Source organism: Emys orbicularis, chromosome 5 (assembly GCF_028017835.1).
Source record: "Emys orbicularis isolate rEmyOrb1 chromosome 5, rEmyOrb1.hap1, whole genome shotgun sequence".
NCBI lineage: Eukaryota > Metazoa > Chordata > Testudines > Emydidae > Emys > Emys orbicularis.
This window is the reverse complement of record NC_088687.1, coordinates 72,652,513-72,679,587: the sequence shown is the minus strand read 5'-3', so window position 1 is coordinate 72,679,587 and position 27,075 is coordinate 72,652,513. Positions and strand designations below refer to the sequence as shown.

The window sequence follows — 27,075 nt, the reverse complement described above, 5'->3', positions numbered from 1 at the left end:
ACTTTTAGCTATATGTTTTAAATTATTATTAAACATTTATCCACAAACTGAATATCTGTAGGGATTTGTCTTGAATTAGACTGGAGATCTTTTAATTTTTCATGTTGCTTAGTGCAGAAATCTTGTTAGAGGAAATATTTTTGTGGACTCATTTTAAAAAAGCTAATTATTTTTTCCAGATTATTAATGCTTTGTTCTTTTTCTTTGTTTTCTAAACAATTTCAGAGCAAAGTCTGAAGAGGCATGGATGTAACATGAGTCCCTTTAAGTACTCAGAACAGATATGAATTTTGCAAAAGTTTATTTTTTGGTAAATTAGATAAAAATGGATGAATCGGCTTTGTTGGATCTGTTGGAGTGTCCTGTTTGCTTAGAACGTCTTGATGCTTCTGCAAAAGTCTTGCCTTGCCAACACACATTTTGCAAACGTTGTTTGCTGGGCATCGTGAGTTCTCGAAATGAGCTTCGTTGCCCAGAATGTAGGACTTTAGTTGATTGCAGTGTTGATGAACTTCCCAGTAATATTCTACTGGTTAGACTACTGGATGGCATCAAGCAAAGGCCCTGGAAACCTGGCACTGGTGGTGGGACTAGTTGCACAAATGCATTAAGAGCCCAGAGCAGCACTGTTGCTACTTGTGGTTCAAAAGACCCACAGAGCTCGCAAGGTGGACAGCAGCAAAGAGTACAAGCACGGAGTCCCCCTGTTAGGGTAAGTATCCACTATAAATGATAAGTCATACCTACAGGTAGCAGTTTGTTTTGTTGTTGTTGCAATTATATCTCTTTCTAGACTCTTTCAGAACAGTTGAATAACAACATTTGTTGCTTCAGGGGTTAAAAAAGGGCAATCAAATGGGTCCTCTGCAAAAGCAAAATAGTATCTGTTCATTCACAGTTATGATTTAAACCAATTTTTCTGTGTAACAAAAGCTTTGAGCGACTGTTGCTAGCACATTTCCAGGGAAAAGGTCAATATTTATCACATTCTTATATTATATACTCTTGGCTTTAGTCTTCATTTATTTATATTGCTAGTTACTGATTGCTGGGGAAAATGTTTATAGCCAAAAGGTAGGATGCATTTTTCAGTTTAAAACTCTTAATTGTTGAATTTAAAGTAGTTCAGGGGGAAGAAAACCAGCACAGGCCCTTAATATTCCCATTGACACTAAAGAGGAAGCTAAATAACTTGAACAAGACAGTTTGTATGAATTGATTGGTTGCATAATGAACAATTATTCAGTTTTGCTAAGAATATTTTAAATTGTTTGCTACTCGTTAACTCTAACACTAGAAATTGATTTTATTCTAGGTTGCTCTATGTTCTATTGATTTTTCTGTAAGAACAAGTATTGCAATCAGATTTTCATAAATTTTCTATAATGGTTGTTTAGCTCTTAGGGGGAAATTCTTGCCTCATTGAAGTCAATGGGGATTTTGCCATTGACTTTAGTGGAGCTAGGATTTCACCTCTATCTCAGAACCCTAGAATTGGTGGTGGTTGATAATTTCTCTCTACTTTTTCACTTTATTTTTAAAAAGGCAGATTTTCTAACTATCTTTCATAAATTGTTCTGTCACTTAATGGGTTGGCTACTTCCTTTTGATTTTTTTTTCATTATTTTACTTTTGATTAGTACCATAAGGATCATATTCATGCAAGTTTTCTGTTTCGTTTTCAGTAAAGTAGATAGATTAGCTAAAGTTCAATTATTAGGAAGTGTTGTATTGGTGAGTACATGGAAAATTCTCTTGATTATCGTATTTAATATCTCTGTATGATAATATTTTAACTTGTTTTTTATGTATGAAATCCGTGCACTGAGAATTGAGCTTATTGGCTCGTACCTTTTGCTTCTGTTTCTTCTTGGGATTCATTCAACTTGTAGACTCTTTCATGCCTTATACTCAAAACTTCAATAGCTTCATTTATTATGATTTTTTCTAGAACCAGAAATTGAGATCATTTTATGAGCTGATTTGACCCATCTTTGTTTTATCTAATGACAGACCAGATTAGCTTCTTTTAAAAGCTTTTGTGGCACATTTAATGAAACTTGTACATGCAGAGCTTCTGGGTATGAAATGAAATTGGCTTAATAATTTAAGTGCTTTACCTGTTTGAAGAATGCATTGTATTTTGAGAAATGGCCTGATGAAGTTGAAGAAAGAGATGCAAGTATTAATTTTAGAGAGCTATTCTTTACCTCAGGTAAAACATCTATATATTTACTTTTCTTTGTGGCTAAGGAATCAATGACTTGCACTGGATAACTTAAATAATTACTGCTTACCTGAATTACTGGTATTTCTCAGATGCCACTTATGTACATCACATACGTCAAACTGTGTCGAGAATATAAAATGTATGGATTCTTCCACCAGGTTTTATATTTTGGCCTTTATATTCTAATATTCACACTACAATTTTCTTTAGAAATTTAAAAAAGTAATTTGTCATGTCATTCTCTGTAAAGTGTCTAATGCAGTGGTTCTCAAACTTTTGTACTGGTGACCCCTTTCACATAGCAAGCCTCTCAATGCGACCCCCCCCTTATAAATTAAAAACACTTTTTTATATGTTTAACACCACCATTATAAATGCTGGATGTAAAGTGGGCTTTGGGTTGGAGGCTGACAGCTTGCGACTCCCCATATAATAACCTCACGACCCCCTGAGGGGTCCCAACCCCCAGTTTGAGAACCCCTGGTCTAATGACTTGTATTGAGTATGTCAGTAATAAGTGCAGATATTGATGGGGTAAAAATATCCAAAAGGGTACATCAATTTTTGTTTAAAAACTGAACTTTGTGAAGAAATAATAGCAGTTACAAAAAGGCCCTCAACCTCTCCCAGAACCCCCATAGCAATTTAACATTACCTCCAGCAGCTAGCAAAAATCTTCAATTGCAAAAATACAAAATACCAGTATAATTTCAGTACGTGTTATCCTTTAGAGCTTTCTAAACACATACTTTATAGAAATTATTACCTTTTTAAAAATGTAAGATTGATGAAATATAAATGTGCTGTGAACTTATTCAGGTACTCTTCATAACTTCTCAGGTTTATGGGAAAATTAATATTGAATATTCCCTTTTGAATTCTCTAGGTTTAAATGTACTACAGTATTCTGATGATGTGCAACATTTGTGTTTCCATGTTGTGCAGAGCAGAAACTGATAACATATGGCATGTTGCATCAGTTTATTAGTTATGTTATACCATGTGCCAGTAGAATTGTGGCCATGTGGTTCCCTCATGTAGTTAACTGACATTGAATGAACATTAACAGCAGACTTGAACATTTACAATATGCTGCGCACATCTTTTTCCAGAGATCTAAGGCCATAATATAGACATTCCTGTTTTATCTTTGGTGTGGGGGTGGGGAAGGGTGACCCACAACCACTTACCCATTCCGGCCTGTCGAGACTCTTTTGGTGGAGGGGAGGAACATGAAAATCAGGTGCTTGTTTTGTGAAGGGAGCAGCTACCTAACTTCTTCATCAAAAGAATTAAAGAACAAAAGTAGAGTGAGAGAGCGCAGAAAATCTATCAACAAAAAATAGGAAATGGCAATTTTTGTTGCTACAATTTTAAGCTGAATGCAGCAGTTGTGTTAAGAACTGTAAAATAGGGGTGGCTGCGCTACAAATGTATCAGATGGTTTCTTTACTGGACATTGGGTGTAGAAGAGGCTTTCAAGATGAGTGGCAGAATCAGTAGATTTGTTGAGCTATGAAATTTTGCTAAAGGGGAACTAATAAACGAATGTTGCTCTTAAATTAAATGAAGTGAATGTAGGTGAGGATTGCCAAGTCATAAAACATTCCGCTTGTACCTTAAGGAAATATTAAACCAATACATGCCCTTTCAGAAGATGTTTTATTTTTCAGAAAAGGTATGTCATGTACTGTTGCATGAATTCCTGAACTGTGTCAGTGGCTGTGGAATTGCTAGCCCTTTTATTACACAGTGCTGTGTACTGCATTCTTTTTGTGTATATGAACACATTGTGCAATAAGCAAAAAAAATGTACTGAGCTTCTACAAGATTCATGATACGAACATAATTTTGAGAACAGTTGCAGATTGTTAAGAAGTCTATCAACAGTTTTTAGTTAGTTTTCATTTGCAAGAATCTGAAACTGGTCTTTATAGCAGCAGTTGGGAAGGACTGGAGATGTTTCAGGGAATATAAACACTTCAAAAACATTTTTTCACTTTATATAATTTTAAAAAAGTTTCTTGAATTTTTGTATGCATAATACATATGTACACACGCTCCTTTCTTCATTCTCCAAGGTATTTCTATTTTAACCATTTTCCTGGTGGAGACTATAGCCTTAGCTAAAGTTTGTTGCTATATTTCCACTATAACATATCACATGCCTGTGAGTAACATTTACCCTGTAGCCAACAGAAAAGGTGCTGTTTTATTTGAAAATGGAGGGGTATCTGCATGGCAGTCTGGGAGCACTGGTCTTTGTATTCTCCATATTGTGGGACAAGGAACATTCTGAAAACTAGCAGGCAATGAAAATGCTGTTGTTGGAAGATCTGTTCGTGATCTCCTATGTTTAGTTGCCTGTAGATTTCTGTTCTTAGGGAAATTTTTTTTTTTTGACACGTTCTGACGTCACAGTTATTTGCAGCAACTCTTTGAATTTCACCAGCAGTAAAGCTCTTAGATGCAGAAGTACCTTTTGTTTGTCCCATTAAGTTTCATTCAGGTTTAGCTGAGCTATAAAGTATTAAATTAAACCCTATCATTTCCGTTCTCTCTTGTGTTCTTCAGGAAAATTTTGGCAGCATGCTAAAATAATAATGAACACAAACATTCTGAAGTGCTGGGCCCATACCATTGCCAAAGCATCAGCAGCACATGCTACACTGAGAATGCCTGGGAGCTGCTGGAGCTGCAAGGGAGGGAGGAGAGTGAGGCGAGGATCTCCCTCCCAATCACACTCTCTGGGAATGGCACACGGCCCAGCATCCCCATTTCCCCCTCTGGGGGCACCACATAGTGAGGGAGCCCTTCGCTTTCTGGGAGGTCGGGAGGAAAGACTCAGGGTGTGCGGGCCAGTCTGGGCTTCCCTGACAGCTAGTTGCACTCAGTACACGACACCAGCAAACCATGCACCCCTCCTTCCTGTATAACCGCTTTCTTATTCTGCCAGCTAATATAATTTAGTCCTGTGCAGGATGGATTTGATTTAAATCATGATTTAAATCACTACTCAGGAAGACTTGATTTAAACATGGATTTCTACATAAAAGTGCATTCTTGTTGTTATAACCTTAATACATATTCTTCACAACTCAGAGATAGATTTAGGTTTCATTTTTAGAAGGTATACACTATACATTTGTAAGTGACTTATTTTGAAAACGTTTCAGATTAGTTTTACAGCTATATCAGAAAATGAATGATTGTTTGGTTATTTCATTTACTTTGCAAAGGTAATTGAAGCAGATATTTATGAAGTCATTGGGAGGTGAGCTATCTCTAGTTCAACAGGTTAATCATTATTTGAGCAGTCCTGCTTTGAGCAGGGGGTTGGACTAGATGACCTCTTGAGGTCCCTTCCAACCCTGATATTCTATGATTCTATGATTTGGAGGATTTTCTTGCCATGCTGTATTAGGAGGAGAACATCACGAGACAGATTTTTAAATTGTTTTATTTAACTAAAACAACAATGTTATATATTCTGGATTTTTTTCTTCAACAGCAAACATATAACATTTTAACAAAACAGCATATGCATTTTTGAATTTAGTTTTTTAAAATCAGGTTTGTTTTTGTTAAAATTGTTTTTAACTAAAATAGTTAAATGAAATTTTTTTTAAAAAACCACAAAAATTAAATTGACTATGTCAGCCAGGTCAACATGAGAAACTTAAAATATTGGCTTCTGCAGCTAACTCAGTCGTCTTCACCTTCATTTTCCTGTTTGTTCATAATCTGGAAAAGAAAAACAAGCTTTCCTGCTTTTTCAGGTTCCAAATAATTTCTCAATTTGGAATGAATTAGTCCAAAGGAAGAAAATATTCTTTCTACACTGGCAGAAGAAGCTACTGCTGTTAAAAGTGAGATTATCACTTCAACTGTCTCTGAATCCAAGGGTATGTCTACACCCAGCCGCTAGTTCGGCGGCTGGGAATCGAAGTTCTGGGTTCGACTTATCGCGTCTTGTCTGGACGGGATAAGTCGAACCAGGAAGTGATCGCCGTCGACTGCGGTACTCCAGCTAGACGAGAGGAGTACCGCGGCGTCGACGGGGGAGCCTGCCTGCCGCGTGTGGACCGAGGTAAGTTCGAACTAAGGTACTTCGAACTTCAGCTACGTTATTCACGTAGCTGAAGTTGCGTACCTTAGTTCGAATTGGGGGGTAAGTGTAGACCAAGCCCAAGTGTTTAAGGGACTTCCACCAGTTCACTGGCGTGACTTCCTTTAAAACATCATCAGCAAACATATATTTCTTGCCTGTTGCCATTATAGGTTTTCCCTTCTAGTGAGAAAATGGTATGATAGATCTCAAATCAATGAAGGCTACACTCAGAAAGACCTCAAGACTTCTGGACTATGCTGCTCAAACAGTTTCACTTTTGTTTCTACTGCCTGTCCCTCCCTTCTCACATTTATCTCCAGACTTCTTCTCCTTGTCCAGATCTATTCAGCCCCCAACAGTCTTCTATTCATTGAACTTTTTGAAACTTTGCACTTTTAGAGAGAGGTAAGGGATTGACTCTGTGCACACAAATTTGCAGAGGGACAATAGGGTTGAGGTCTGTTATTTCTTACCTCTCTCTATATATATTTATTTATTTAAAAACATTTTTGCTATTAACAAGCATGTTATCTCTGGAGACACAAATCCACAGTCTGAGAACTGCAAAACTAAGCATCTCTGAATTTATAATCCCTATTCCATGATGAGATATGTTTGAGCTATAATGTATCTTAATTAAAACTATCTTTGGATAGGTTTTTTCCTCAAAAAGCATTTTATCAAAAAAATCTTTTATTTTTTTTTATTTATTTTTTTTAAATCATTGATTTTTGTCCACCTTGGTCCTGTGGTAGATGACTATTCTGAATGCCCAGGCGTCAAACCCTGATAATGACACAAGTTTGCAGGGAGGAGGGGAGGTTATATTGTACATAATATAATTTGTTTTTGCCTATTTCTTTTAAAAAGAATATCCTAGGAAATCACATTAAAAAAACTACATTAAAATAATGTTGTTTAGGTGGCAAAGTGCTTGAAATTTAGGAAATGCCTGATTTCTGGTTGTTCATGCAACATTAATCCCCCCGCCTCCCCAAGCACACATGCATTATGATAGTCTTCAATTGCAAGATTATATACAATGTTTTTCCACAGGACACTTGCCTCATTCAGTGCAGATTTTGGTTCCGCAACAGGACAGAGTTTAGGTTACACAAGCAACCATAAATTTGGTATTTCCTAACTTTTGAGTGTGTGACTTTGCAGCCTAAATAATTTGGGTGTTCATAGTGTGTGTGTGTGTGTGTGTTTTAGAATGTGCGGGGTGTATGATGGGGTAGGGACAAAGCTGCAGTGTGTCCAAGTTATAATTTAAAGGAGGCTGTGACAGATGTACATAAACATTCAGAAATGAAAATTACAGAACATTTGACAAGATTCTGTTTACCAATATATGCCTACTTTTCTTTCTCACATGCTCTTAAAAAGAGTAAAAACAGTATATTTCTCTTAAGGTTGCTTGTTAGGTATTTATGAATTCTGAAATTGAGTAAGATAATATTTTAACTGTTTCTGTATAACAATTCTTCGTCATGTTATATTCGATTATACTTTAGTGACAGTGGTATATGTAGCAGATTAATCAACTGTCTCTTGTGTTGTCACTGTGTGTTTTCTAAATAACTATGCAAAGGAGGAGGAGAGGGAAATGATCTTTATGCTATGCCAGTGGACTGGCATTCAGAACTTCTAGATTCAATTCCTTGGTCTGACACATACTTCCTTTATAACCTTGCACAAGTACTCAGGTTTCTTTGTGCCTCTGTTTCTCATCTATAAATAGGAATAATACTTCTATTGTCTGACTCATTGTTTAGCTTGTTATGCTTTGTGGGGCAGGGATTGCATCTTACTTTCCAAATTGGGGCCACTGGGCACTACGTTAGTAAACACAGTTCACACATTCAATGTTCAGATTAAATTTCAGTGTAATTTACAGATTGCTTCAGAGAGATGTTCACAGTACATTTTCTGTGCCAAGGATTGTCCTATGGCTTGTGTTAAATCATTGGAGGGATTTCACATTGGTTTTGGACAATTAATAGTAAATTAGATAAATAGCTCAGCAAGGGAGAGGCAGACTTTTTTTTTTTTTTTTTTTTTTTAATCTTTAGAAGCTACTATATTTTTTGGCTTGAGAAATTTGTGTCTGACTGCAGTACTAGTAGTGATAGATCATTGTTTTTTTGAAAATGAATAAAGAAAAAATATATACACCTCTACCCCGATATAATGTCCTCAGGAGCCAAAAAATCTTACCGCATTATAGGTGAAACCGCATTATATCGAACTTGCTTTGATCCACCGGAGTGCACAGCCCCGCCCCCCCCGGAGCGCTGCTTTACCGTGTTATATCCGAATTCATGTTATATCGGGTCGCGTTATATCGAGGTAGAGGTGTACTATGAATGCTACTGCTAATACAGAAAGGTTTTATTCATATATTTTGACTCTTGATAGCAAACTTGAACCGTCTGCTAGTCTTAATTAGTACTTTCTTGTTGAAACAGCTGAATAATTAGTGTTACCCAATCATTTAGAAGACAGTTAAGTTCTGAAGTAATTTTTTAGCGTAACTTCACAATGCAGGTTATTTTGTTTGAAAATAACATACTGTGTACGTTATATTCAAAAACATTATATCTTTGTTGTTGATAAATTGTTTTTCTGGATATCACTGGACAGATTCTGTTGCCTGAACAAGCACATCTCACTGGCTGTCTTATTCATTATCTTAGTATTTCTCTATCTCTCGAGACTATATCAAGAGCTTCTGTGAAACAGGAAATAGTTTAGACTGACATGAAATAGTATTTTTGGTAAAAGCAGGTGCAATAAATTGGCAAGTGTGGTTACTGCTCTGTACAAAAAGTTTTGAACATTCAGAAAAAAAGTGTCACTATCAAAAAGGAGATTTAAAAGTTATACTTTAAACATATCCATGAAAGGGACATTTTGTAAAAATAACCTTTCTGTGTTTTTGCTTATTACCATAGAATTTAGGCACTATTAAAATACCTGGATTGACAAGAGACTGGTAAAATACCAGTTAGTCATGTAATTGAGTGAGTTATTTTATGTGTGGTGTGTAGCTTTTGTTTGGTACCTCTTATTTCAAAATGTGTATAGCTGTAGGAGCAGTGGCAGAAGCAACCAAAGCAGAGACTGATGCACTGGGGGTGAGGGAGAAAAATGGTGCTTACCCAATGCCATCTATGCCACCGCACCCAGAATTGTGCAAGGGAGACACCCCCCCCCCCCCCAACACACACACTCTGGGTCCTGGGTGGTGCCTCAACCCTTACCCCCATGTGGCCTTGGAAAAAAACTGCAAAGAGGAACTATCCAGAAACCACCTTTTTAAGAGGAGCTGCAGAAGCAGCCAAAGCAGAGACCTTCAGACATTCAGAAAACTTTCTACAGTTTTGACTGAACTTTCTCTGCCCTGTGCTGATTGGCTGTTTGTATCAACTCTCTCTTAACTTTACCTTTACTCTTAACTTGCCCCCTCTTACACTTTTCTTCCTTGCCCTGTCCCCTTCATCCCCTTCCTTTCAATTTCCCCTCTCTCTTCACTTTTCATTTAGTTTTATCCCCTCCTAACTAAACCCACCAAAATAAATACATTTAAAAAATCATAGAAATAACATGAAGGTTGCTGTCATCACGTTGTTCAATCTGTTATGTTATTTCTTTTTTTCTACCTTGTGTTTCTTGTCTATTCAACCTGTAAGCTCTTTGGAAAGGTACTGTTTGCTATTCTGTGTTTGTACAGATCCTAGTACAATGGGGACCCATGTATGGTGGTCCTTATGCTCTAACACAATAAACATTATTAATAATTGATAAAATAAGCAGAGTATGTTTTTGTTTCTTGGTGTTTCAGTAGATGGATATGGGAGCCTCCCAGTAAAATTTAGAGGGTGGTGTCAACTGTTGTATGGATGAAAAGCGCTGTATAGAGTTAACGTTGTTTAATATTTTTGTCTGTATTGCATATTTTGTTTCTTCATCCTGTTCTTTTTTTGTTTGTTTGTTATGCCTGACTTTCTCTTCAAGGGGAAACCTATCCTGTTTGACAGGATGTGAATCTCTCAAAATAGTTATTGGTTAAATAGAAATTGGTTTTCTAGGAGCTTTGGAATTATCCAGTCCAATTATCAGAATATACTAATCTCTAGAGGGTGAACGTCTGATACTGTAGAGTGTAGAAAATAAAATGGCCACTCACCCATCTTCCTCAAGCAACTTGTGACTGCAGCACTCATGGCATGACTCATGACTGCAACACTATTATCAGAAGTTAAATTATTGTGGAAATCTATGTACATACTTTTAGCAGTACTAAAGAAAACCAATTCTTGTTTAAGTCATGGGTTTTCAGATTTAGATCAACTGTTTATATCCGCAAAAAATAGACATTTGTGTAGTCTGAAAATTGAAACAGCATACATCTTGCAAGTGCTTCCAAAATGGCCATAAGACTTTTTTCACATGATGCATTGATAATGTTTGAAAAGGTGCTTTGACTATATCTAATCAGCTGAAAGGTTGAATATGACTTTAAAATATGAAAATGGGTTTATTTTGATATATGAGCTCTTAGTTGGCATGTGTTTGTCTGCCCTTTGCACTTTATAAATGTGTGTGATTCTTTAGACTCTAAAGTTGAGAGTTCACATACAATATACCACATTCATTACTCATGCAGACGTGTGAAGTAAAGTTGAATAATCTCCAATACAGACATTTTTGTTATGCATAAGTACATTTTGATAAAAGGTCATAATTTGAAGAATATTTAGAAATAAATAGATGTGCCTTTCTCTCTTTGTAGTTACCCAGATTTTTAATCTGCTGCTAAAAATAAAAACAAACCAAGCCTAAGACAGTAAAAATGTCCACTGGGCTGCATATACCTGAAGCATTCAAGAGCAATGGAGCAGTTTTCTGTACAGATGGTGTTCTTTTGTAGGAGAAACCACCTTTGTTCTATGTCACTGATTCATTTCTTACAGGTGAGGTCACTTTGCTCTGGGTATGTTGTTCCTTTTTATAAGAGGGAAATGGATGCTGCACCCTTCACATTCCATTTGTCACATCCCCCAAAAGAAGTTTAAAATGTATATTAAAAGCTTTTTCAATAATTAAAGCCATTTTGTGCAGGTTCTGTGAACCATAAATTCACAAATATTCTCTAAAAAAACCCTATTCACTACTACAAGACTTCCAATTTTTTTATATAAAGGAAAGGAGACTGGTCCTCTTGTTTAAGCATAGATGTAAGAACATCAATATTGAATAATTTGAAACAACAGCTCCCAGTTATTTCTCACCAATATACTAACTTGATTGTTTAAGTACACACAGTATAAGATGCATTTTCCTATTTATATCTGGTGTAGAAAAACTGAAAAGTTGAGACAGTTTTAGTTTTGTTTTTTTTATCAAGGAAGTCTAAGGATAAAAAAGGTATTCAAAGAATATCAGATGAGTATCTAATTTGACATAAGTAGGGCATAGCTGTTCTAGAAGCTTATTTTAAATAAACACAGTAAAGACAAAGGTACTAGGATAGTAATATGGTTTTGAAGTAGATGTAGCTTTTACACTGGATCTTTGAGTTTGCAAATAATAAAATAAAATCAACTTCATCTGGTGGGCATCTCTCTCTCTCTCAATATTTAAATAAAAATGCCATACTATTGCATGCCTTCTTTTTCTTTTCTTTCCACATACAAACAATCGGGCGAATCCTGTGGCTCTAATGTTACTGGAGTGGTGGTAGGTCTTTAGAGGAGTCTGTGAATCCCTATCCATACTAGCACAGTTAAGCCATTTAAAAAAAAAAACACCCTTTTTAACTTAAAGCAAGTTTTAAATGCATAACCTTTGTAAGTTAACAAGCCTTTAGCCATGCTACAATGTTGTGCTACAGGAAAAGATGTTGACTCTGTAGGCTGCTTTCTGGAGTCCCTATGGTGATATTTTTCTTAAAATTTATCATTTTACCAGTGATAGCAATGGTGGAAGTTGTGGTATAGACCAGGTGTCAGTGGTTTTGTATCAGTGTAGTGTTTAACCCTGTTTAGAGGAAGTCTAGATGACACAATGGGTAAAAATGCTGGCAGTCACTGGTACCTTTTCCACACTAGAGCTCCCACCAGAGATACTTCTCATGGTGCTGGAATAGGGGAAAATGTGAATGAAAAGGTTAGTGTAGATAAGGGGTTAAAGTTAGTGCCTGACCAATGACTCAGCATGTTGTTAAGGATTATTGTGCTACAGAAAGATGAAAGATATGAAACCTAGGATCTGTAGCCTAATCTGTAGTTTTAAGGTTAACTTTTATTTAGTTTGCAGTGGTCTGAGAAGAATGTTCAGCCCCAGATCGGCTACAATATGAGGTTGTCATTAGAATGTGGACTTTGAGGAGCACACAAGAAACAATTCAGTGTTTTTATTAGCAGTTTCATTTACAAGACCAACAAGTTAAAGTTAACTATAATTTAGCATTTTGCTAACAAGACAAACACAATCATGCGCACTGCAATATAGCAAATCAGAGAGAGCGAATATAGAATGTCCTGTACTTGGATTACTCAGATCATCCCTTGGGGAAACTCCAAAGTAGGAGGGTGATAAAGTTTCAAATATTAGTAGATAGTCATCATCGTGGTGTGTCTCTCAGCACACAGGCTGGGTAACATCTTTTATAATGTGTTACATTGATGCCCCCTGTATTTTATACATATTCATGAGGTTTTCAGATCTTTTCTCCTTATCTGAACGTCCACACTCAGCTTTTGTTGAGCTTCCCCAATTTCTGTAGGTTAATTAATTATTTACATCCAATTTATTAGCATTTACATCAAATAATTGCCATGGTATTTGTGGTTAATATCTATAATTTTGGTTATACTTATTCCCTAAGCTTATCCTAAAATACCAGTAACCTTTATTTGCGGTTTCACCCTTCATACCAATCAACTTTCCTATGACTAATCTTAATCTTGTGACTTGCTGTCACTCTCCACTTAGTTTTTTATATCAAGCTACTCATGTCAAACTAGGACTTAGTTATGCTAAGCAACATATCATACTTGCTTTTGGCCTGCTATTTGTCACTTACATCACTTTTCTTACTCCATCTAATCTAACCTAATTATCTCTTTAGTGATCATAATTGGTCAGATCTGTAGCTTTGCATATATATACATGTATATTGTGCTCACTAAAGGGGCACACTCAGATCAGATTTTGTCCAAAATGTAGGTTCTTTAGAAATAAAATTTTGCAAAACCTAATAGTGAAAACATTGTTCGAAATAAGGAATGGAGTCTCCTAGTCAATCAGAGCTGGTACAAAAGAGTTACTTGTCCATGTTGCTATGTGGGAACTCAGCATCAGCAAGAAATCGAAGGGTACTCTTGGACTACGGACTGAATTGACCAATTGTGGGTGTGTATCTTCAGCCAAACATGGTTGAATTTGTATTTATGGATTAGATTACCCAAAGATAATGTGTAGTTGGGGGAGAGAAGAGGACCAAGGACAGAACCCTGTAGAACCTCCACAGAAAGTTGGGGGCAGGGTTTGAGGAGGGTCCTTCAAATGGCATGCTAAAGGAGCAGTTACAGAGAGGGAAGAGGAGAATCAGAAGACAGTGTCATGGAAGCCAAGGAAGGACAAGATTTCAAGAAGAGAAGAGCATTTTTGACAGTGTCGAAGGTGGCCGACTGGTGAAGGAGGAAGAAGATTTGGCTAGAATAGGTCATTAGAGACTTTGGCGAAAGTGGCTTCAAGGCAGTGCAAGGAGCAGAAGCTGGATTGGAAAAGGTCTAGGATGCAATTGGAGAAGAACTCCAGACAGCAACTGTAGACAACACATTAAATGAGTTTAAAGATGAAAGGGAGAAAGGAGATGGGTGGCAGTTGAAGAGGCAAGTGAGGTGAAGGATGGGTATTTTTAATATGGAAGAGATGAAAACATGTTTGTTTAGTACCAGTGGAAAGTAAGAGGTCAAGAAGAAGAATAAGGAAAGGGATAAGTGTGGACATGAGAGAGATCAGGGGATAGGATGGGATCACTGGGGCAATTGATGGGGTTAGAAGAGTAGAGCAATCAAGAAACTTCTGTATCTATGACAAGTGGGGAGGAGGAGAGAGTTGTAGTAGGTAAAGGGGGAAGGTCACAGTATATTTTGACAATTTTCTCTTGGAAGAAACTGATGGGATCCTGTGCAGACAGGGCAGGGGAGCATTGGAGGAGTGAGTTAAGAGTTGGTGAAAAAGTGGGAATGTGGGGATGGGATTCAGTTGAGTTAGTTATTTAGCTAGGTATACTGCAGAACTGAAGAATGAGAGAATTAATTTGTAGTGGAGGAAGTCAGTCTGGTCAGGGGACTTCCACAAGAGATGCTCTTGCAGAGTGAAAGTAGGAGTGGAGGAAGCCTATGTTGGGAGTGAGCCAAGGCTAAGTGGTGGTAGGGTGGACCTTGTGATGGGAGAGAAAAGAGTTAAGGTCTCAGAAGAGTAAAGCATGAAGAGAATCAACAACCATTTCGATGGAAGAAATGGAGGAGAGGGCTGAGAGCAAACAAAGTTATCAATGTTGATGGATTGTCAGTCTTGGAAAAGTAGAGTTACTGCAGGGAAGGTGGAGGGGCTGATGAGCAATGCTGAAAATGATCCAGTTACAGTTGGAGAGGGAGAACTCAGCAACGGAGAAATTGGAGAGAAAGAGAGAGAAATACTTGGTGAAGACCAAGTCAAATGAATGGCCCTTGTGGTGATTGGAAGTATTGAACCAGGGCTGTAGGTCAAGTAAAGAGGTGAGGGCAAGGAATCTGGCAGATAAGGGGCCAGATGTATCATCAACATGGAGGTGAGGTCACCGAGGATTAGTATAGGAGACTGCAAGAAGAAGAGAGCCAGGAATCAAAATCTTATAGGAAGACTGAAGGGGCAGAGTTAGGTGGATAGTAGATTACAACAATATGAGTTAACTCTAGTTAACTTATACTCAAATGACTAGCTAGATTCCCCCATTATATTTAATTATGTGCAGTAATCTTCCTGTTTTAAAATATTGTATAATATTCTATGTACTTTTAAACCTCTGCATTTCCCTTGTGAGGAAGGTGAAGAGTTCTCCTTGAAGGTATATAGAGAATTAAATGAATTAATCCTTAAAGTGCTTTGAAATTCTTTGCTGAAAGGTGTTACAAAAATGTAAAGTACTATTGGAAATCATTTATATAACTCTTACAGCAGCCATAGGTTATGTTCTAGTTGGATTTCATCTAAAAAGCAGCTCAAACGTACTTTATGTAATGCATAGAATGAAGAGACAATACAATGTAGTTCTAGGCACCTTGAAGTTGCTTGCATTAACTTGGATTTTATTATTGTGAAAAGGATACCCAAAGAAGTGAGGAAAACATGCATTAAATGATGACCCTGGCTTTGTAACATTTTCTAGCATCCTGCTTCCACATTATCTTGAATCAGTTTTTCTTTCTCCCAGGTCACTTTGCACTCTGCAGTGGCCATACAAGGATGGAAACATTCCTTATGGCTTACTGGAGAGAGTCACAACTTTAGAGAATGTACATTTGAATCTAGTCCTACATAAAAATAAAATGGAGGTTGTGGCCTAGGTTCTCTAAGCATACTTGCAGGAGTATTTTCACTGCATTTCCAGTTTAGCTCACTGCAGCTCAACTTTCTATGAAACACTGTATGGGAGACCTGTCTTTCGAGGATTAAATTTCCCAGGAATGTGGTTTGTACAATTCCATACACTTTAGCGATGTAAATATCGTTTTAAAAGTTAACCGTTTAAACAGAATTGTAATAGTTTAAACGGATAACCAATTAAAGGGAGAGGGGCTGAGGTGGGTCGGCAGGGCTGGGGGCCTAATGCTTTACCGATTAACGTTTTACATCCCTAATACACTTTTACAAATAAATGGAAATATTTTCATAAGAACCACTTGAGTGACTAGTACAATTGGAAGAGAGAGTCTTTGGCATTTGTACACAGAATTGTACATCTCACTGAACATAGGATTGGATATGGGTCTGAAAATAGCTCAAAATTTTACATGAAAGTTAAAGCTTTCAAAAGGTTCAGGGTGGTCTGTTACACAAACTGCACATTGATCAACATTTTATGTTCTGAAACACATGTGCTCCTGCTGTCTGTCCTTTACTTCCTTTACTGTCCTTTACATACCTGTTTTTAAGCAATGTTTTTCTTTTTTTCATACTGCTGTCTCTGCACCCAGAAAGAAGAGCCTAGTTGCAAACTTATTTTTAATTATGGCTCATGGTATATATCCTTTTATTTAGTGAGGTAAATAAACCTTCTCTCTCATTTTTATGCATAACGTACGATTAAAGCTGGTTGTTTTTTAAGGCAAAAATGAAAAAAATCACACCTCCGTGATTGCATCATGGTGCACACCCCTAGTTAACACACACAAAAAAAGAGAGGGAAGGGGGAAAACTAGACCAAAGTTAATTTTAGCTGGTTAGGGGAAAAACAAACAGTTAGCATACACATTTTTTCTTATACAACCAGTATTTTTTATTTATAATTATTTAATAATTTGTCCTATGTATTTAAATAGGAAACAACATTATGTACCTGTATGGAACCCTGTTTGTTCTGGTAATATTTCATCCACTACCTTCTTTATTCTATTCAGCGTAACGGTAGCCAATACTTTGTCCAGGATTGTTAGCAGTACAATACCTCTTCAGTTAGGGCACTTAAGGGCTTGTCTTCACTACTGGGAAAACAAGGCTGCTGCAATCGATGCAGTGAGTGTCAATTTAACAGCTTTAGTGAAGACCTGATAAATCGATGGCAGAGCGCTCTTCGGTTGACCCCAGTACTCCACCTCTCCGAGAAGAGTAAAGTAAGTCAACCGGACAGCGTCTCCCGTCAACGCAGCGCCGTGAAGACACCGGGGTAAGTTGACCTAAGTTATGTCGACTCCAGCTACATTATTCACGTAGCTGGAGTAGAGTAACTTGGATAGACTTACCCCAGTAGTGAAGACAAACCCTAAGATCACTCTTTTTTGGCAGTGCCACCTTTCCAGTCCTATGGCATTTGTTCTTTCACCCATATTTTATTACAGAAATTTGTTAGCTGCTCAATCAGAATTTCACCTCCAGCTTTTGGTATGTCTGCTTGAATTCTGTCAACCCCAGGAGATTTCCCCTGTTTGAGGATTTTGATGTCGTCTTTAATTTTGTCGGATGTTACTGGTCCCTCTCATATTTTTAACTTAGCATTGACATTTCTCTAGAACCTGCACATGATCATTGGCTCTAGACAATTTAATATGGAATAGAAATGTTCTTTCCATCATCTGGCTTTTCATGCATTTTCAGCATCTGTCCATGAGAGTTCCTGATAGTCATCAGCTGTGTCTTATTCTTTCTGTGAGGTCTTTCACTATAGCTGCTTCAAATTTCTCCTCTGTGTTGCTGCTTCTGACTTTGCAGCCTTCACCTGAACCAGACATTTCTATTTTGCCTGCATCTAATTTTTATTTTTGTCCTTTTCTCTGTATCTTACATCTGTCTCTAACTGCCTGTCTTGCACTGTTCCCTTTTTGTCTTTCCACTCATCGGTTGCTGTCCATGTTTCAGATGCAATCCATGAATCTTTCTTTCACCCTCTTCAGTGGTCCACTTTTTCCTCTGCTGTCTTGACTATCATTGACCATCTTTCTTCCAGACTTTCATCAGCTTGGTCCTATAAAACGCTGGAACGATTGTTAAGTGCAATCTGGAATCTGATTTGCACTTCTTTTCTTTGTCCTTGAACTTCTCTAATGCTATAACACTCGTTTTGTCTGATATCCTCATATTTTTGAGTTTAAGTTGTAACATGGCATTGAACTCACCTATTATCAGCTTGATGTTATGGTTGGGCACATCATCCAATACTTGCTACACCTGCTTGTAGAATGTATGCTTTTCATTGTTGCATGCTGCATTTGTTGGTGCATATGCTTGGATTATTGTAGCATTTGACATATCTTGTTTGCAGCCTGGGTGATAGTGTTCTGTTGTTCTTTGGCTCCCAAGCCAACAGAGTCTTTGCTGTGTGATATTATCCAGCATAATTCCTAAACATCTTTTGTGCATTCTTCCTCCTGCTTATAAGATTGTAGCATCATCTTGCCACTCCCTGTTCATCTGTCTCACTGTTGCCAAGTATGTTTATATAGTATTTTTTAATTTCTTATGTGATCTGTGCCAACTTTCCTGTACTATACAAAATATATACATTCCACATGCCTATTCTTGTTACAGGTTTGATCATCAGGATTCCATATCTAGAGACCTCAGCTTCCTTTTGGCTTTCACTGTCATACATGGTTTTGAGCCCCATTTGCACCTACTGTCTTCAAGTATTGGTTTAACTGAACTGTCTGTTGCAGTAAGGTTTTATCTGAGTGGGTTGCAAACCCAACTGCAGAACCCTCCTCTTTTATCCAGGCTTGAGACTACTACTGTTGCTAACTGTGGCAGAGCTGGGATAGGCAACTCTAAATAAGAATAAAATTATTTTTATTTCTTTTATTATTATTATTAACACCATTTTTACACTTGCATTAGGAGAGAGAATTTGAATTTGTGGTACTCGAAGGCTCAATTCTGTGAATTAATACACACAGGAAGACCTGACTCCTGCATCTATATGAAGCACTGCTGATTTCAGTGTGACTGCACATAGGTGCAGTAGGGTCAACTTGGAGGACTGGACCCTAAATTTGGTTATATTAATAAATATTAGTGGCTCAAACAGGGCTAATAATTAGGGCCCTACCAAATTCACATTTTGGTCAATTTCACTGTCATAGGATTTTTAAAATCATAAATTTCATATCATCAGCTATTTAAATCTGAAATTTCACGATGTTGTAATGGTAGAGATCCTGACTCAAAAAGGAATTGTGTGTGTTTGTGGGGTGGGGGTTGCAAGGTTATTGTAGGGGGATTGCGGCTCTGCTACCCTTATTTCTGCACTGCTGCTGGTGGCGGTGCTGCCTTCAGAGCTGGGCAGCTGGAGAGTGGCGGTCGCTGGGTGGGAGCCCAGCTCTAAAGGTAGAGCCGCTGCCAACAGCAGCGCAGAAGTAAGGGTGTCATGGTATGGTATTGCCACTCTTACTTCTACACTGCTGCTGGCACTGTGCTGCCTTCAGAGCTGAACTCTTGGCCAACAGCCGCCACTCTCCAGCCGCCCAGCTCTGAAGGCAGTGCAGAGGTAAAGGTGGCAATACTGCGACCTCCCTAAAATAACCTTGTGACCCTCCTGCAACTCCCTTTTGGGTGAGGACCCCCAATTTGAGAAATGCTGGTCTCCCCTGTGAAATCTCTATAGTATAGGGTAAAAGCATACAAAAGACCAGATTTCACGGTCCGTGACGCGTTTTTCATGGCCGTTCATTTGGTAGGGCCCTAGTAATACTAATACGGATATTATATATAATAACTGTTAGGCATACCTTACACTTTTAAAGTATTTCTACATAGCAGTATTTTGTGGCCGTCTTTAACTTTGAAAAACATTTGCTAAAAACATTTGCTAATAAGTCTGCCTTTGGCAATTTGAGCCATAGGAAAAGGAGAACCAAATAGTACAAACCATGCTTTTAAAACAAATCCTAATGAATTGTTTTGATTGATTCTGTTTGGGGAAGCAGTTAGATGTCTAATCGTGTTGAAAAAGCAGCGTCATGCTTAAACAGATGACTATGCCCCCTGGGCCTGCATATTTGCTGCAATCTCATTTAGAAATGCCATGGATTCTTTCCCTTTAAACATCATCTACTTCAAATGTTACTGGGTGCAGTTGGGAACAAAAAATATTGGGCTCCATTTGCTGAAAATTTGGATCCTACTATTGGATTCCTACTGTCCACAAAGCTGGAATGTTAGTAGATATTTGTAAGAGTTATTATTTAAGGTAAGCTCAAAGCAAACTGGCTCTACTAATTTTCCAACATTTTGAGCATAAATGGGTTTGCTTAAAAATACTAGCTTTCCCCATTTTTAATTTTGTGAAAAAGGTGTAGATAGATAAATGCTAGAGTCAAGGTTATGAAACTATTGGTAAAATATATATTTCTCCTTTAGTAAAAACCCGTTGTATTATAAGAATGACAGACCATCAAACTGCAATTGCAGAGTTCAAGGAGTTCAAGTGGAAGTGTCATCAATAGCATTGTGATACAGTTGTTTTAGGTGCACTCTCAACCACTGCTGTTTAAGTTGTGTGTTCAGCTGCTGCCGAAGTCATGGTTTTCTTTTCAGCTATGACAGTTGAGTTTTATACAGGTAAATGAATATGGATATTTTGTAGCAATACTAAATGAATGAACTTGGCATTTGAAGTATACTGAATTTTGTTTAAAACATAATTTGACTAATTTTTCTATTCAGCATGTTAGATTTTACTTGAAGCAATCCATCCAAGAGGGTCTTATATAAATACCCATTGCATTTATATTTCTTCATATAGGTCTTATAGCATTAGAAGTAGAAATGCAGTTTTGCAATTCATTGTCAAAGTGTACTGTGGAAGTTATGATACTGTTAAGCTGGATGTGTCAATGACTTCCAGGAATCACTGACCTTGTTAAAGTCTATGGGTGTACTAAGCACCCTTCATTTAGGGTAAAGGAAGGATAGTTAAATGTCCCTTTTTGTAGCGATAGTTGGAACAATAGGAGCCATTGCCCAAGTCACAAGCAAACATGGCAGGAGCCTGAGCAGAAGCTAAGCCAAGCTTTGTGAACTGAGGGGTTTCTCTTGGCGGCTCATTGAAAATGTAGGGCATAGATTAGTTGCACCTGTGTCCATGTATCAGCAGGAGAAAGAGAGAGAAAAGGGACTGCGGACAGAAGAAGTTGTGAACATAACCCTGAGAGGGAGCAGAAACAGAGGTTCTTAGGGCAAAGATTTGCTGGCAAGGCAGGCTTGGAAATTGTGAGCAAGGAAACTTCCTCCTCTTGTTGTTCCTTTTGTGTTCAGGGAAACAGGACTTTGTATACATCCTCTGTAAATAAGATTGCACCAAAGAATATACTTGACTCGTATAAACAATTCCTCCTTGTATTGGAAACAACCTGGCAAGGCCCTGAATATTGGGTGACTCCTCACACCAAGGGACAGCAGTACCCTGGGTTGTACTAAGACCTATGAATTTTTTTCTTTTCTTTGAATTAAGTGCTTTCAAAAGATGTCAGAGTGATGCTAATAAAGAGTGAGAGAGATGTTTGAGGTTCCATATCTTATTTTAAATACCTGTTGGCCGTCTGTTTCTTTGTATTTGGTACAACTTGATTCAAGCAATAAACTTTTCCTCTTCTGTATATCTTGACAATTTAGTACAGGTTTTAAAATGAGTTACTTTTCTTAAATATCCTTCATGGCAATAATAATAATCATTAGCATTTATTACTTTTTCTTTACAGAAAGAAAGGGTTGCAAGTGCTTTGGAGGATAGGATTAAAATTCAAAATGATCTGGACCGTCTGAAGTAAATAGTATGAAATACGGACAAATGCAAAGTACTCCACTTCGGAAGGAACAATCAGTTACACACATACAAAATGGGAAATGACTGCCTAGGAAGGAGTACTGAGGAAAGGGATCTGGGGGTCATAGTGGACCACAAGCTAAATATGAGTCAACAGTGTAACTCTGTTGCAAAAAAAGCAATCATCATTCTGGGATGTATTAGCAGAAGTGTTGTAAGCAAGACATGAAGTAATTCTTCCACTCTACTCTGCGCTGATTAGGCCTCAACTGGAGTATTGTGTCCAGTTCTGGGTGCCACATTTCAGGAAGGATGTGGACAAATTGGAGAGAATCCAGAGAAGAGCAATAAAAATAATTAAAGGTCTAGAAAACATGACCTGTGAGGGAAGAGTGAAAAAATTGGGTTTGTTTAGTCTGGAAAAGAGAAGACTGGGGGGGGTGGGTCATGATCATAGTTTTTAAGTACGTAAAAGGTTGTTACAAGGAGGAGGGAGAAAAATTGTTTTTCTTAATCTCTGAGGACAGGACAAGAAGCAATGGACTTAAATTTCAGCAAGGGAGGCTTAGGTTGGCCATTAGGAAAAAGTTCCTAACTGTCGGGGTGGTTAAGCACTGGAATAAATTGCCTAGGGAGGTTGTGGAAACTCCATCATTGGAAATTTTTAAGAGCAGGTTAGACAAACACCTGTCAGGGATGGTCTAGATAATACTTGGACCTGCCATGAGTGCAGGGGACTGGACTAGGTGACCTCTCGAGGTCCCTTCCAGTCTTAAGATTCTATGAATATTTTAATACACAATCCTTTCAAAATTATGTTCTCAGAACAGAACTATCCAGCTTTGTCTACAAGAGAAAGTTGCACTAGTTGAATTTAAATTGGTTTTAAACCTGTTTCCAACTGAATTAAGCTAAACTGAAATAAGCCAGTCTTAAACCAAATTAAGAATCCCTTCACAGAAGATTTGCACCAGTTTAACTATATTGATGTAAAATAACACCTTTAATTAAACCAGTCCAACTTTCTCATGTAAATAAGACCTCAAATATTTACTCTGATACAGGTATTCCATATTATAATTTTTACTGATAAACTGCAAAGTAATGTGCTCATACCTTAGTTGATTCTGGGGATCATTTCAAGTCAGTGGTGTGAGAGAGTTAGATATTCAGGAAAAAGACACATGCTATAGACAATTTATGGTATACATGACGTAAAAGTTTCTTTGACCTGGAATGAGACATATGAAAAATACTCAGGAAAGAATGGTATAATGTCCTTGGTGGCGTATGTGAATTGATGTGATCTGCTTAATTCATGCAATGTTATCTCATTGTGATGGATGTATAAACCCCACACTGGGCCCGAAGGGTTAAAGGACAATACTGGGCTCAGGTAGCACTGCCCCTACAGAGCATGCTCCAGTTGGATAGCAAGCTTAAAAGAGAGCAACTCAGCTTAGAAGAGGCTGTGGAGAAGACAGACCTACCTTGAGGGCTCCTGAACAAGGGTACCAAAGGAGCCTACTTGTGAGGAGGAAGACTACCTGTTGAACCCAGTTGGGGCTGAAGGTTGTCTTTTTGTTGTTGTTGTTGTTGCCTTATATTGGACTAGGAGCCATGACGGGAGATGGATGGTAGGAAGTGACCTGGGGAGTAACTCCAAGGGCACTCTAAGGTGCCGGACATTGTTGGCTCTCATAGGGCCCTGGGCTGAGCCCAATGGAGTGGGAGGGCTTGGGCTCCCCTTCCAACTGCCTTTGCTACAGAGGGACATAAGCCTCATTTCCACCCCACTCTTCCTCTAGTAACAAGTGGATAAGGATATAGAAAACCCCTGAGGTAAAGCTAAGCCCCATACAAGGGTTAGGAACTGGACTGAATGTCCTTCTTGGTGGAAGGCGAGCCTGAAAACTGGGTGCATTACCCACTAGATCATCTGGCCTCTGAGGACTCTATTACATTCGTACATCATTCCGTCCGCGTAATATGTTTTATTATACAGGCTGTACACACTAGTTTATTGTAGTTGCTTATAAAGTTACTGTTACTAACAAGGGTTGTTTTTCCTTTCCTCCCTGTGATCCTGGTATATGTGCACTGGTCTTAACCCAAGGAAAAGTTATGGCTTCAAGTATGTTGATCCCAGTTATATAATAAAAATAGAAGAGACTTCAGGGGTGGTACAATGAAGGGGTCAGATATTTTACAGTGGATTCTTGAATCCACAAAAATGTCTTGAGATACCAGTCTGGGTAGGAAGACATCAGCTGTTGTGTTCTTAGTTTTGTAGAAAGCTCTTCACACCTATCAGAAAGGTTTGTACATAATCATCCAAGCTCATTTGTTATGGAGGTGTTTCCAGATTTTTAAAAATTAAATCAATGGGCACCAGCCTGGCACCCCAGAAATATGCCTCTTACACTGCTCAAGACCCCCTTGATGAGAGTAAGCTCATTAATTAGTTCATCATTTTATCAAAGGAAATGATCAGGCCACAGTCTCTGTCAACCTGAACAGAGAATTCCAAGATACTCCAACCAAAACATACTGTTTTAGATAAAACATTAAAACAAGTTTATTAACTAGAAAAAGATAGATTTTAAGTGACTATAATTGATAAAGGCATAAAAGTCAGAATTGGTTACAAAAGGGAAAAAAAATAAAATTGCAATCTACTTCCTAAATTTTTCCAGGGCTAATAGTTCTAAAAGCAAAAGTGGTTGTCTCATCATCATAAGCTGCAATACTGTCTCCTTTCAGCCCAGGACCATCCCTCCCATAGTTCAATGATGCTTCTCTTTATTTTCCAAACAGTCTTGCTTCCATATGTCGAGATGGGGGAGGAGAGGTAATGGGGAAGCTATTGTCTCTTATTTTTGTACACTCCCTCCTCTCCTTGAAGAATACCCCCTGCCGAGGGCGGACAATCAGTCTGTGGGGTACATGAGATTTGAAGAGTCTTTCAGGTGAATTGTAAATTTCTTGCTTGCACCGTCTGTGTATGTGACATTTGAAGCATCTTCAGGGATAACATTCAAGGCCTTTGTTTACAATACTTTTGTTATCTTTAATGACCTAGTCTGTGAGTGTTCCCCGGACTCTCAGCATGTTCCAGTAACAAACATATAATCTCATAACTCCATATACAGTGATGATACACACATGTTAACAGGACACAAGGCACGCTTTGTACAAAATATATCATAACCATATAAAAGTGTTGAACATGGGGTACAGATGGGGAGCAGGGTGTCACTTGGGGTACAGTGTGTCACAGTACCTACTCTGGAGAACACACGTGGAAAACTCAAGCCTGGTGATAAATGTAACGAGGAAAATGGAGAAGATGATGATGGCTAAATGTGAAGGGGTGTGTGTGTGTGTGTGTGTGTGTGTGTGTGTGAGAGAGAGAGAGAGAGTGTGTGTGTGTGTGTGTGTGTGTGTGCACGCGCATAAATCTCTGTAAGACCGTGTCATGATCTTTTTTTTTTTTTTTGGTAAAGGTTCACATTCAATGTGAGCGTAGTATTGAATACTTAGTAAATGAAGATATCTGGGGGTTTTTTACTTAAAAATAAAGAAATGCATAAGAGAATAATATTTGTACAAGTGTGGTTCTGGTTACTTAAAATGTTTGAAATTTGGTTCATGTTTGTGAGGGAGTTTTTAATGGAAAAATTTCAGTTTATGCCCCTGTAAGTAATGTGGTATTCTAGAAACATCTTTTGGGATGAACATTTTTCTGATGGATTTTTTTTATTTTTTTATATATTTTTTTTGAGTTTGAAGAGAATTGATAGATTCCAAAGCCAGAAGGGACCATTGTGATCATCTAGTCTTACTTCCTGTCTGACACAAGCTGGAGAACTTCTCCCCCAAAATTCTGAGAGTATAGCATCCAATCTTGATTTTAAAATTTGTCAGTGATGGAGACTCCAGTATGACCCATGGTAAATTATTCCAATCATTTAGTTGTTTTTATCAGCGCATGAATAAATGATGACTTTTCACTAGCTAAAGCACTTTCATTAAAATATTTTCTTTTGAGCTCAGTAACTTTGGATTTAAAACTTCAGACTTGCTATGTTTATAACCCTTGATCTTTTACTAAGTTTGAAAAAAAAATGTTCTATTTAAAAAAGTGATGAATGAGTGAAAGTTAATATGGTGGCTATATTATCCTCTTAGCAATTATAATTGCACTCAGATTATAGGCGCTTACATGCACAGGAGTAGTGTATGTGTCTCTATGTAGCCATACGCATCTCTTGATCTTTCCTGCATCCTGGCAAGGTTTTCCTACTCTGCCATTTTCTTCAACTCAAATTTCTACTTTTCCTGCTTTAAAGATGTCACCTGAAGCAGCCCAGTGTCAAGTATATCCTACCAGCTGGGGTGCCAGAAATAGAATATTAATTTTTGAATCCTTTAGATTGCAGTGCATGCAGAGGGCAAACAGTTTGAACTGAATACTAGAACTTGCGTTGAAATGTATTGGTCATGCACAGTCAAATGCTAGTTTCTAACACCCAAGAAAATTAAAGAACTAAAGCTACACAAACACTGTAGTGTTGTTGAGAATTCAAAATCAAGGTAAAAAGTCAGAATTATGATTCTGTTGAACTGTAACTGTTCTTCTTAGAGTGCTTGTTCATGTCGATTCCAATCAGGTGTGTGCGCGTGCACGTGCACGTTGGCAGGAAGATTTTTCCCTTGGCAGCATGCGTCGGGTCGGCCTGGGCGCCCCCTGGAGTTGCACCCTCATGGCGACTAATATATAGCCCTGCCGACCCGCCACCCCTTCAATTCCTCCTTACCGCCAGTGACAGTGGCTGGAACTTCCCTTGGCTCTTTCTTAGCAAGTTTCTTCTCTGTTCTGTTGTATATAGTTAGTGTTCGAGGTATTAGTTTAGTACAGTTTGTGTACTAATAGTGTTTGTTGGGGATTTCTCCCCCCCCACACTCCGGTCCCGGCGCTGTGGCATGCCGTGGTCCCCGGGTTTCAAGAACTGCGTGGCCTGCGCCAAGCGCATACCAAAAAGTGACCCGCACTCGTCATGTCTACAGTGCCTGGGGGAGACCCATCAGAAAGATTGTTGTAAGATTTGCTGCGAGTTCTGCCCGAGAACACTTAAAGAAAGGGAACAGCGGCTCAAGGTGATCCTCATGGAGGCAGCCCTACACCCCCACTCCGACCCG

General features: G+C 38.1%; 1 protein-coding gene across 1 annotated transcript in view; it reads left to right on the top strand.

Moving 5' to 3' along the window:
* The first annotated feature begins 325 nt into the window (after positions 1-325).
* Positions 326-27,075, top strand: part of SH3RF1 (SH3 domain containing ring finger 1) — a 166,487-nt gene continuing 139,737 nt past the window's right edge. Inside the window, exon 1 of the mRNA XM_065405235.1 lies at positions 326-712. Within this exon, the coding sequence (XP_065261307.1) occupies positions 326-712 (387 nt within the window). The remainder of the gene's footprint in view (positions 713-27,075) is intronic.